The sequence below is a fragment of the Melozone crissalis genome, unplaced genomic scaffold (genome assembly GCF_028551555.1).
Source record: "Melozone crissalis strain CALT ecotype California unplaced genomic scaffold, PUWL_Pcris_2 ptg000002l_1, whole genome shotgun sequence".
Taxonomy (NCBI): Eukaryota; Metazoa; Chordata; class Aves; order Passeriformes; family Passerellidae; genus Melozone; species Melozone crissalis.
This window is the reverse complement of record NW_026535780.1, coordinates 21898482-21911798: the sequence shown is the minus strand read 5'-3', so window position 1 is coordinate 21911798 and position 13317 is coordinate 21898482. Positions and strand designations below refer to the sequence as shown.

Here is a 13317-nt window from a genome sequence, read left to right as displayed (position 1 = left end):
CAGAGCTGCTCAGGAACCTTTTGGGTAAGTATGAAACATGAGGCTGTAAGCACAGAGTTGGATGCTGCTTTACAGCCTGGAAACTTTTGTTATGCTGGGTTATATTACCGTGACCTTGTTTATAAAAACTGATGGTTATGTTTGTCTTCTCTACAAGCTAATGGGGCTCCTCACAGCACTACAGAAGTGACCTTGAATGGGTTTTTAATACACTTAGGATGGCTTGCAATGTGTTAGAACTTTTTGACAGTGGACAGGGAGCTCTGTCAAGTACATGTTGTTTGACCTTGCTGAAATGGCATCTTTAAATGACTTCTTTCCAAAATAATGAATCCTGCTTGAGTGTTTTTAATTTCTTGGCTTCATAGAAAGCTTGCAAATCTTAGTGGAATTTAGACAGTCTGATTAGGAATTTTTATAATGAAATAACACAATACATTAAAGACACTTTCAGGACACCTGTGTTCCTGGCTGCCCTGTCAAATAGTGGGTATGTTAACATGTAAGATAATTGTGTTCCAATAGGAACACAATTATCCAATGGTTTGATTGCTGATGGTTTTCCTTCTGGATAATGTAGAAAACTAGGTCCTTTTTTGGGGGAAAAAACCCTGTTTGTGGTTTTCAACTGCCTAGTTTTGTCTTTAATGAGATTTAAGAAGGTGTTCTACTGAAGGACAGCAAAACCAGCATGCCTTTCCCTTCCCACTTGTTTATTACTTAAGCCATAGTCAACTATGCAAAGGCATTCCTTACCACTTTATTCACTGCAGCATGAACTCAGTGACTGAGAAGTACAATAATTTGGTTTTGATTGGGTCATAATGTGCTATCAGAAAACCACCATTATACTGCTCTTCTTAAACTAATAAGTATTTTTGTATTTCTTTGCCTTGTGATTTGCAGACTCAGCTGTTTGGAGTTTTACTTGCTGCTGCTTCAAATTTTCTCATCAGTGTCTCCTTGAATATACAGGTATGATATGGTTTCTCTTTATTCAGAGTTGTTTATGCTTAGCAAGTACTTACATTGCAGTTTGGTTTTGATGAAGTTCAAAGTGCAACTTTTGTTGCATTTTTTAAACCTTCTCTCTTTCATGAACTGTAATCTAGCAGTGCCCTGCAATAATTGCTGGGAGTTGGGAGTTGTTGGGAGCTCTCAGCCTGTTCTGTGCTGTGATTGTCATACAGGAATAAAAGAAATATTCATAATTCCTCCTCCTTTCAATGTGCCAGAAAGAAACACCAGCTGTGAGTCACTTGTGGTCTCACTGAACCTGGGATTAAGGAAGGGTACTATAAGAGACAGTATTAAAGGCTTTGCTGAAGTCCAAAAAGGTTACATTAACTGGCTTTCCTAGATCAGCAAGGTGGGTTACTGTGTTACAGAAGGAAGTCAGGTTTGACAAGCAGAACTTTCTCCTCATGAAGCTCTGCTGGCTGTGACCAATGACTGTGTTGACCTCGAGGTGTTTTTTAATACCTCCCAGAATAATCTTTTCTATGATTTTGCTGGCACTAAATTGAGACTGACAGGTCTCAATTCTGATTCCTGTCTGACTGACAGGAATTTTTCAGGGTTCTCCTTCTTGAAAACTGGGACGATGTTCACCAGCTTCCAGTCAACTGAGAGATCAAAATCAAGAGAGATTTTGCAATGACATCAGCTAGTTCTTTGAGGGTTCTTGGATGAATCCCATCAGGCCCTATAGATTTTTAGCGATCCAGCTGGAGGAGTAGATCCTGCACAAGTTCAGGGTCAGCTGGGATTTGCTCATTCTCCCAGCCATGGTCCTCCAGCTCAGAGCACTGAGACCCCCTTGGTCCATCATCTGTGTTGAAGACAGAGGCAAAGAATGCATTAAGCACCTCTGCCTTGTCCATGTCCCTGTTTGTGAGGTGCCCATCCTCATCCTGTAACAGGTGATGTTATTTCTATGCTGCCTTTTGCTATTAAATATCTGAAAAATCTATTTTTATTGTCCTCCGCATTTCTGTCTGTCTTCAAGTTGAGCTTTGGCCACAAGAAGTTTTTTCCCTACGGTGGCAAGCTGCATCTCTTATTCCTCCAGGTCACCTGACCTTGCTTCCGCAGGGCACACACCTTCCTTTTTTGCCTTAGACCCAAAAGAGGATCCCAGTTCACCAAGCCAGCCTTCTGCTTGACTTCTGACACTGGGGAATTGCTGCTCCTGTGCCCTTAGGAGCTGATGTTTAAAAAGTGACCAGCACTGACAGACCCCAGCACTACTGAAACATTTCCCAGGGGACTTTTCCTACTAGGTCCCTAAAAACCCTGAAGTCTGCTTTCCTCATGTCCAGAGCTGAGGTTTTGCTGCACTTTTCCCCCTTCAACAAGGATTTTAAGCTTGGTCATTTCGTGGTCTCTGTGGCCAAGACGGTGCCAGTCACCACGTCACTCACGAGAGCTGACAGGCAGCAGATCAAGGTTGGCACCTCCCTAAGTCAGCTCCCTGAGGACCTGTTCCATAAATGCATACAGACACAAAGGTTTTTACAATATGGGACCCCAAAACAACTTTGGCCAATTTAGTTCTTCTTCTGCAATTAAGATAAAATAATCTGAGTAAACACTATTTAAATCATAAAAGTAAAGGAAGGTGTTGTCCTTACAACTATGGTAAAGTATTGTAGGATGTCAATTATAAAATACTTTCTGTTTTAATAGTTAGAATACATACTCAGTAGAAAGTTAAATTTTTCATTATAGTCTGTATCTTGTAGGCTTAGTTGTATTTTGAGGTCTTCTAACAAAAGTTTTTAAAGCACAGAAGACGTTGTGTAAATTGTTCAGAAGAAGCAGTTTTGCTAGCTAGTGTTTTAGAAGTTGTACAAGTCTCATATAAAGCTACTTCTTGCTTTTTCTGTAAAGAATGAAAGACAAAGTTGTGGAATATGAAAGTTTCTGTTCATAGTAACCCAATTTATAAAGCTAGAAGGTTCTTCAGTGATTCCCTTCTATTTAAACATCATTAGCTGGAGAATCCCATAGAAAGAAACCTGTTTAGCCAGAGGAGGTAGGCAAGTTGAGATGACTGCTGGAATTTCCAACAGGAATTGCAACCTGCAGGTGGTGACAGCACTAGGACAGGCTCTAAGAAAACCTCTGAAGTTGAAGTGGAAAGATAAAGGTGAAGTGAAGAAAAGTGAACTGGAAATTCATCTGTCCATAATAATGAGATTGTTCAGAGTTCATATCTTTTGTCTGCTGAGGGTACTGGGTGCCAAAGTAGATGCTTTGCAAGGGGATGTACCAAGGCATACAAGCAGACTTCCACTGACTTGTAATCATAACAGCCCTTACTGGATTTGAACTATCAGCTTTTTAAATGCTGATTAGGGAAACCCAATGGTTCTCATTGCCATTTGACGGAAAGTTTAAACTGAATTTTTTTATCCTTTAAATTGGGTTTTTCTCCATTTAGTAACAATAACTTCTAAATATGAATAATGACTTTCCCTAGATCTCCACATTTGTTTTCACATCCTATTAACTGGACAGGCCAAATTTTTTTGTTCTGTCCCTTTCTGACCATGTAGTCCATTATTCTGTTTCTCATCTCTCTAGCAGGCTGTCTACTAAAGAACAGCTCATCATTTGCAATTTCAGCTGAGTTATAAACAGCCTCCACCTAAATACCATTTGCACACATCACTGTGCAAAGAAGACAGACATCTGGAGAAAGAAGGCTGTAGGGGGGCTGCTGAGCTCACCTTACTGTGTTTGCTGCACAGCTTTTCAGTCTCACTGTGTCTTCAATAGTTAATCCTACAAGAATCTGGGGTGAAAATACCCCTCAGGATTCAGTTAAGAATTTGTCCTATTTAATTTTTGGCAGAAACTCAGATTCTTGAATAATAATTTAGTATTATTTACTATTAATTTAATTTGTATCTTTATTGGGGTTTCTTTGTTTATAAAAATGGAAAATCCATTTTGGATGGGTGGCACAAGTTTTTCTTCTTGGAGGGCTAAACTTTCTTCTAGAATTTCATCCCCTGAACACGTTCCACAGCACAAAGCTGCAACAAAGTGCTGCATCTTCTCAACAAGAGCACTGACTAAGACTATGGGCTATCACAGACATTGCTGTTGGTCCCATGCTCTGTCAAGTAGCCTACAGAGAAGGATGGGAGTATGAGGAAAATCCTTTGCAACCTCCCCGGGCTCTGCAGGGAGACTTCTAAAATCAAATATCAAGTGATGGAGAAAAAACAATTCTTTTACCACCATTTGTACTGTAATAACTATATCATTTGATTTCCACCTTTTTTGACCCATGTGCAGAAAGGCTGGAGAGTAATTTGAGAAAGGAAAATATAATCTGCAGAGTATAAGAAAGGAAAATATAATCTACAGAACATTGCATCATTCCCAGTTATGACACTTTCTTGATAGAGACTGCCTGGACTCTGTTTCAGAGGATCAGTGTGATCAAAGACAAATTGTCTTGCTATATACACATTATTGCTGTACAGCCAGAGAAAAAACAATTACAACTTGTGCCAATGATACCTTCTTCATGTAAAGGAAGTGTTCATGAAGTATTACTGGAGTATATGTTATAACTCTGCCAACTGTTTTTTCTTTAGAAAATAATGCTTTACTTATGATCTCCTTCTAAGGTAAAACAGGAGACTGTCACCAAATCATAAATTCTATTTAATTAATTTAGAGTCCTCCCTACAGAAGATGTGAGTAAGTGCTGCCATTTTCATTTTGAAAGTAGATTTGTGGTGAGGATAGGTTTCACAGACAGGAACACCCTGTTGTCTGTTTCCCTGTCCCGGTTTGCTGCCACAGTTCTGATTCGGCCCCATCTCCTGCCTTTGAGTGTTTCCAGATTCAGAGCACAACTGCTGAGCTTTGCTTTGGGACAGGAGCGGATGTGTGCAGTGATAGCTAGGAAGCACTAGCTAGTGTTCACTTAGCATTTTTCAGGTTTTTTCAGAGGCCTAAATTTTCAGCCTTTTCCAGCACGGCTAAGAAAGCACATCTGAAACAGCACCGAGTTAACACAAAGCTCTGCACCAACAAGCTCAAAGTCATGTTTAAAAAGAAAACCTTGACGCACCTGGAACTTGAAGTTGACAGCCCCCTTAATTATTCCACTTGTGTCAGACATTGGAACACAATGGAAGTTTTTCTATTCATGCCTGTTCCTGGTAATTCCTTTTCTAGAAATGCGCTCACCTGCGGCTGGCTTGCCGGGCAGAGCCGGAGCTGTGCTACAGGAGCAAGCTGTGGTGCTGTGGCATTGCCCTCCTGGGGCTGGCAGAGCTGGGCACTTTCTCAGCCTATGCCCTCGCCCCCATCGCTCTGGTGGCTCCACTGGGATCTGTTTCTGTCATAGGTGAGACCATTTGCCATTTCTTGCTCGGGTATGTGCTTCAATCAAATGCTTGCTTCTGGCTAGAGGAATGATACCACAGAAACTGCGGCAGGAACACAAGAGGAAAATGTTAATGTCGTGGTTTGAAAAGAAATTATTCATATAACTACATAAGCTGACAGTTTGACAAAAACTGTCTACTTAAATCAAAGACTCTTCTAATATATTTCTTTTTCCATGGTTTTGTCTTTTGTGTCACTGTGCTCTGCTAGCTCCTGCCCAGTGCTGTAAGGGCTGCCAGTTCTGCAAGCCCCCAAAGAGGGGGACTGGCATCCTGCTGCATGCTCAGAGCTGTGCTCTGATCCTGAGTACATTTGCTGTGTTACCATCACACCAAGTAGTGTCTGCTGCCTGTTCACCGTGATTCATGTTGACGTGGGCAAACTTGCTTGACACTCTGCGGTGTGTGACAGAAAGGACCTAGAAATTTCCAGAAATGTTTAGTACATTTATGGACATTATTAAACATGTTCATTTGTTCCTTTATGTGCAGATTAATTGGACTTTAGCTGAAGAGACATGATCTCACTCTTTACTTCATGTGGAGGTTTTTGTTATTAAGGTGCTCAGGTATGAGATGTCTGTTTCTTTGACAAAGTGACACACATTTGAAAATATGTCTTTATGTTGTGCTAGTGTAAAGCAGGGTGGACAGGGCAATATTGCCCGGAAGCTGTAAAAACAGGAATAGAGGGTGCAGCTACATCCCTTAACCTGGTCACTTCACATCCACAGCTGAATCATCCAGGACTGAGAGATCCCAACAGTTCTGAATATGCTGGAGCTCATTTACTTGCTATTGGCAAGTGATTGCTTTGCATGGTCTCCAGCTACCAGTTGCATGCTTGGAAGTGACACTGCAGTGAGTGGCTCTCCATGGGAAGGTAGAAAAGATGAAATGCCTTCCCAGTGGAATGCCTAGCTGTAGTGAAAGGAAGCTGCTCACAATATATAGGTTCAATTTAGCAGAGAGAGAGGGAAAAGGAAACTGGAGGCAATTTACTCCAACCTTCAATGTTAAATTCTGTTGCAGAATTTCAGATATAAAGCCATGTTAGTTCATCATAGCGAGAGAGAGTTCTCAAAGAAAGGAATGACATATTACTTGAGATGAAAATGTAAATTAATATGATGTACCCCAGTGTGATTTTGATGGCAGTAGTTACATCTGTAACAATTTTAGGCATTGTCAGAACTTCTCTGAACATCAAAGAACATTGGCTAATCTCATTTGTTGTCCAAGCTGAATAAAATGCAAATATAGAAAATTAGAAAGAAAAGGCAAAAAGCAGTGAGTAGGAAGAAAAATCCCAATATTTATTAAACTGTAAAAGATGAGATCACATTTAGGGTAGATTTTTATCCAAGCAGATTCCTTCTTTGCTTTTTCAGAAAGTGAAGAAATGTTGCATCTGGTGATTCCAGCACTTGACACTTTCCTCACTTACAATAAATACCAAGAAACCATTTTCCTAACTGTTATATCTTACCAAAATTATCACCCATTTTATTTTTTTAAACTGTCTCAGAATGCTTATTCTGTAAGATCTCAGAAAGCACTTTAATATCTTATATTCCATTCCCATAAATCGGCTGACAGTGTCCATTTCACAGCCCAAACAATAGAAATATCTGAAATTTTATTTAGTCTAGCAAACATTCCCTTAAGGAAGAGCAAGTAAAAATCGTGCAGACAGTCAATTACAGCAATAACTTCCCAGTGACACTTCCTACTACAAGATACATTCCTGTCTTCTGAAATTAAAGCCAGAGAGAGAGCATCCCTTCAATTTTAAAAGAGTTCATCATTTAGGGCAGTGACGAACTGCCCAAGTCACGTGTGCATCATCTGCTAGCAACTGCACCAAGGGTAGTTTAAGCAGCAGGTTTTCCAGTTTAAAAGACAAGAAATCGTTTTCTCATTAAGTTGTGACCACTTTTAAGTGGTGGGAGTGGCCTTTGCAGAGTCTAGCTCACAGGTTTTTTTGTGGTATTGTTGAATGTCTTTCATAAATTAAATTTTTTTTAATGAACAAATTAAGTACTTGATAACAAACTCCAAATGCGTACCTGAACCCCAAGTCCAACCTTCTGAGAAGCATTTTGTTCCCAAATTCAGTGTCAACATGTTCCATATGGTAAGGGCTGACTCTCAGTGCCATTGGAAATGCAGGACATAGGGTGTGCTGGGGAGAAATGTACTTTGCAGTACGTCCAGGCATCCAGGGGATTCTCTGCAGGTCTCTGGGTTTGCAGGGAGTTTCCTTTGCTTGGAAACCAGGGTTTGGAGGAAGAGAAGGCAGACTGGAGTCTCTGCCCAGAATGGATTTGGGCTGTACCCATCATACATATCCAGACTTCTGAGATGGGAAGCATCTTAAAATAGATGGAGCCAACATCTATTATGCTCTGCCACCACATTTAACTACATCCAACTGGATTTTGCACTTAACCTGGTATCAATTAAATAGTGAAAACTTTGTGCCTTTTTCTATTGAGCTGGATTGTTCCAGTGTCTTGTTTTTAAAAGAATAGAGCACCAAAGATCATGAATTGGCATGGCGCCAAGAGATTTAATTTTTTTTTTTTTTTTTTTTTTAGGATTAAGAGAGAAAAATGATATATTTTTCTTCTTACACAGTGGAAGTATTTCTGTGTGTGGTTGCAATGATGCAAGCTCTACATCTGTTCAGGGTTTTAAATAGTTTGAGAAGACAGCAGTTGTTTTCTTCAAGAGGAGAAATTAGTAAATTTTTAATTTAAAAGTGGAGGAGTAATACATGTTTGATGTGATCATTAAGAAACTTCCTATACTTAAAAAGTAAAGCTCATGTTTTACACGTAGCTTGGGTAATTTTAGGTTGCAGTGTTTTTTAGCTCATCATCTTGCTTTTGCCTGCAGAAATGACTTGGGGATGGGAAAGGTAAGGAAGAGTCAGTGGCATTGGAGACCATTTCTTCTGCAGTGTTCACCATTCTGTGGGGAGTTGTTTTACACTTGCCTCACCCAGCCTGACATTGTTAAGATCCCTTTGCATTTTTATATGCTCCTGTAAACAGCAGTGGGAGGCTTCAGGCTTTGAAAAGTTATATTCCTGAGATACTTTAGGAAGATTCTCAGATACTCTTGTAGAAATAGATTTCTCCTGCACACTGTAATGTAACATCTTTGGGACCCAAGAACTTGGAATTCTGAGGACTCTGTTACTAATGATACCTAGGAAGCATTCACTAAACTCTTCTTTAAAATACTTGATTTGTACTTGTCTAGAAAAAGCAAAAAAAAAAGGATATTCAGGGTTTTTCCTTCTCTCTGCAGGGTGTATGTCCTATAATCCAGGTTCCAAAATTAATGGTCTCTCTTTTGAGCAGTTTCTCAGATGGGAAAAAAAGTTTCATGTTTTGTTCACCACTTTTCCAGTACTAATCTTTGATCGTGTTAGGAATGTTACAGGTTCAGTGTGCAAGACAGCTGTCAAGAGGTATCTGTAATGTCTTTCTCTGTATTCAGTGCAGCATTAATCTCCATCATATAAACTAAGAAGAGCTTTTAGAAGTCAATTAGATGTAATGAATTTGTTCCCAGGTGTCATTTGAGCTGCAGCAATTAAGTGCACCATGTAACTCATCGTCTCTTCAGATTTTGCTGACTCTGTGGCAGACCACAATAGCTTCTGTTTGGGGATGGATTGAAGCATCTTCAAGTTTTCAGTACTGGGAGGGTCCTGAATCACTTCAGCTTGGAAGACAGGCTGAGAGTCTGTTCACATAAAGCATATTCTGAGGTCACATCTTGGAATGTGACTGCCAGCAACTGCATCCTCATAACTGGAGCACTGCTCAAATGATTTGGGGCAAAATCAACTGGGTGAACTTAAACTGCTTGATTAGATGGAAGCACACCCTTAAATTGCATAGTACAGAGTAAATGCTTGGTCTCAAAGTGAAATATTGTTGCACAAACTGAGAGAGGTGCAATAGTCTTTGAGTCATATCTAGTTCTCTTCCCTTGGTATTTCATCCTGACCACTGGTGAAGTGTTCTGCATGGGTGAGTTTAAATGCCTTTACCTGACTGAATCTGTTAAGCTTAAGAGAATTAACATTTAAAGCAAATATGAAATTTTGTGGATTTTTTTTTGAAAACTGTTGGAGAAGACAGTAGTGCAAGCAGTCTTTGCATTTGTAAGGAGAGCATTAGTCTTTTTAAATAGTGCATAAAGCTCATCTAGAAATTGAAAAGAGGAAAAGAAAGAATATAATAATATTGTTATTAACTGTTATGAACAGATATATGTATATAACTGTTATGAACAATTGTTACAAAAACTATTTAGTGTAAAATTAGACAGTAAAAACAAGAGGTAAAAAGATCATATTCATAAATGGCCTGAGTATTAGGAAAACATCTCAATAGTGAATTATAGTGAAATAGTATTGCATAGGAAAAATAAATCCTGTACACACACTTGAGTTTTTTATGGCTGGATTGGACAAAATACACAGAATACATACCATGAATCACTATGTGTTTTCTGTCTTTTACTTCTGTTGTGTGTTATCCCTTTCTTAAAGAAACAAAGACAACCCAATCCTAACTGCAGCTTTCATGTCTAGGAAGCAGAGGAGTTATTTTGTGAGCTGGATTCTCACCATTCATTGTCTGCTAGTGGCAGAACCCACACATCACACTGCTTTTTATTTTTATTTGTGCTGGAGAAAACCTACATATGGAGATAATTGTGAATGATCACTCTCCTAAGAGAATGAGCAGCTGACAGAGCTATGTGTAGCACCATTACAGCCATTCCTCAAGTCACTTAATTGTATACCATAAAAAACCTCAAATCTTTTTATCATTTTTTTCAATTTACATTGAAGTTCACACGCTGCAATGAGTGCACATTTATTCAATATATGTGAATATATGATCTTTCAATATATAATTAATATATTCATTCAATAATGAATGTAACCAGCCTGGTTTATGCTGATATATGAAAAGATGAAGATTTTTAGATAACAATTAAGTTCCTGAACAAACCTTTTCCCCCCTTCTCCACCCAACAGTTTTTATTTATCATGATTTTGATGTAGTGTCAAATCACATTTTCCATTTTAATTTCATGAGCATTAAGAAAGGCTCTGTCATGTGGATACAAGCATTTTAAAGGACCTATTTACTTCTCAGATTATGGGTATTAATACAAGCATGCAATCAAGGCATGAAACAAACTCAAGGATTATTTTAGGATGTGCTGGTTCTGTGATGTTTAATCCTTAACAGATCATCTACAGATTTTCTGCCCTTCTCTTCATCTAGCAGGCCACCATTGTCACTGGGAATGGGAGCTAGATCTCTGCCTATTTTTGGAAATTTTACCTTAATAATTAGTGAAAAAGCTAAAAAATTATTCTAATTCACCCAAAAGTACCCAAGTCTTCTCAGATGCCAAGGATGCCTTGATGTCTTGAAGGCTGATAATCCAGGCCTGGGGCTGTCCATGTGTTGCATTCCCAAAGCCAGGGTTCAAAACCAGCGAGGCTTCAGAACAATGATAAATTGCTTGTTTTGTTCCCAAGCTACTGCCAGCTTTGACACGATTTCTTGTCTGGGTTTCTGTATTGTTGTATTCTATTGCTAACCAATTAAAAAAAAAAAAAAAAAAGAAAAAACAACAAGAAGGAAACTATTCCTCACTTTGACACAGATCTCAATTTCTATAACTACATTTTTTTTAAAAAAAGAAAGCAAACAAAAAAAAAACATTGCAAAGATGTATTCATACTTTTCAGCACAGCAATTGCCCAAGTTCCTCAGTCTATTCACTCACAGACTGAAACATAATGTCCAATAGTTTATTTCTCACATCAGTATAATGGAGGAGGAGGAGGAAGCACAGTTTTTGTGAAGGAAGAGCAAAAGAGCTCTGGCACGGGAAAGGAAAAATTTGGGCTAAGTGGTAGGGAATTAAACTTACACTGTGGTGATGGGGTGAAATCAAGGGCAAATGGGCTAGGAGGAAAGTATGGGGGTAGAACATCACTGGTAGAGAGGAGGAGAGGTGGGAAGATGCAAGACACCTGACCTGTGGTCTGAGGGAGGGTAGGAAAAGAGAGGAGAGTCTGGGGAGTTTCAGCAGGTCTGCATTTGGGATACAGTAAGGGCTTGTATTCATATATCTGGTAGGCCTAGTTATCAGCCTCTGGATGCCCACGTGCTCTCCTGCAAAGAGTCCACAAGTCCTAGGAGAACTCAGGTTGGAAGGAACCCCACAAGTGCCTAACCCAAGCCCCTGCTCAAAGCAGGATCAGCTTGGAGGCCACCCTGCAGAGAGCAGAGCAGAGAGTGTGTGTTGGCCTCTGGCACAGAGCCTAAACTGCCTCTTTGGGAGGAGTTAATGTCCTGAGCAACTGAGGGCACCCAGGGTTGTGAGTGGGAGCACAGAGGAGCCCAGGAGGAGGAGCAGAGCAGCTGGGAGGGCTCTGGATTTCTCTCTGGGCTCCTGGGGAGCACTTTGATGTCTGTCATTTGTCCTGCCAGCCAGAAAAGGCTGCAAAGCCAGCAGAAGGCAAAAGTGGCAAATGCCAGCCTGCATTCCCAAGGCTCCTCTTGTACTCCTCCTTCTTGGCCCATCTGCAACAAGACAATCAGCTCTGGGATTCTTTGCTTTAATCTGATTCAAGCCTACCTCGAAAACTGAAGAATATGGAAGAATACCCCATGGTCAAACCTGGGAGCTTAGACCCCAGAAAACTAAGAAAAGTCAAATTAAAATATCACATTCTCTTGGCCATGCTACCATAACTTACCTAAAGTTTAGTTCTGGAGGTAACAGCCAGAGTTTGTGAGGCTTCTCATCAGTCATGTATGTCTTCTAGCATCTCATCAGGTCTGTGCAACTGTTCTCTCCTTATTCTCTTTTATTTACCCCATTTCCTTTTCTTCTTCACTTGAGTGCAACTGGAGCATTGGCAGCTTACCCCAGAGGCAGCTGTGTTGTGTGTTCAGAGTATCTCCTGGGCCTCATTCACCTTGGTGTTGTACCTCCCTTCCTACTGCAGCTTTTTCTCTACTCCCAGATGGTCTAATATGTGTTCTTAAAACCTCTCCTATTTTTAGATTCCTTTACATATTACTCTTCCTCATAGAGTATTAATTATACATAGATTCTGTTAAGCTCATGATCTGGTGCAATACCAGCTATCTCTGGAGACAGGGCTTGCTGCATTTGAATGCATTATTAAAGCAGAGGGACAGGTTTCATTACCTGGCTGCATTCCAGCAGCTCCTTGTGCCCACTGCCAGCCTCAGAGGCTGGGGTCTCTGTAAGCTGGCATTTGGGCATAACTCATCTTACCCCAGATTGGATGCCAACAGTGGAATTGCATTTACTAGACCTCTGCTGAAGGCAGAGAGTCCAGACATGGGGTACTCAAAACAAACAAACGAACAAAAAGAACAGCAAAAAAATCACTGAGGTATCCGTGCTTTAAGCAGCAACTCTTTGCTGTGACAGAGACTATCTAGGTGAGTAGTTTGAGGTGGGATTTGTAAAAGCTGTGAGAGCAGGGAGACAGAGCAGTAATTAAATCCTGCACTATCTTGGATGCTGCTGCTTCTTTACCATTTTTTTATTCCCTTTTTCCTAAACCTAGGTAGCTCTTCTATTGCCAGTGTTGCCTGGATACCTTCAGTGTCTTCAGCAAAGTCATCCCTGTAAAATTGATTAAAGAAAACCATATCAGGCAACCTAATTTCAGTGAGGCATTTTCAGTTGAAGATCCTTTTATTGTGCTTATTCGTGTGCACAGATCCCCATCACTCTTGCTACAGTTTAATTTTATGACTTCTGCTCTCTCTGATTTTCTACTGACTGGAAAACAGAGGCCTGGTGCTGAATT

General features: G+C 40.1%; 1 protein-coding gene across 1 annotated transcript in view; it reads left to right on the top strand.

Moving 5' to 3' along the window:
- The window catches only part of NIPAL2 (NIPA like domain containing 2), a 48326-nt gene that overhangs the window by 16749 nt on the left and 18260 nt on the right, over window positions 1–13317 (top strand). The window contains 2 exon segments of the mRNA XM_054287989.1: window positions 907–975; window positions 5203–5374. Coding sequence (XP_054143964.1) covers window positions 907–975; window positions 5203–5374 — 241 coding nt within the window.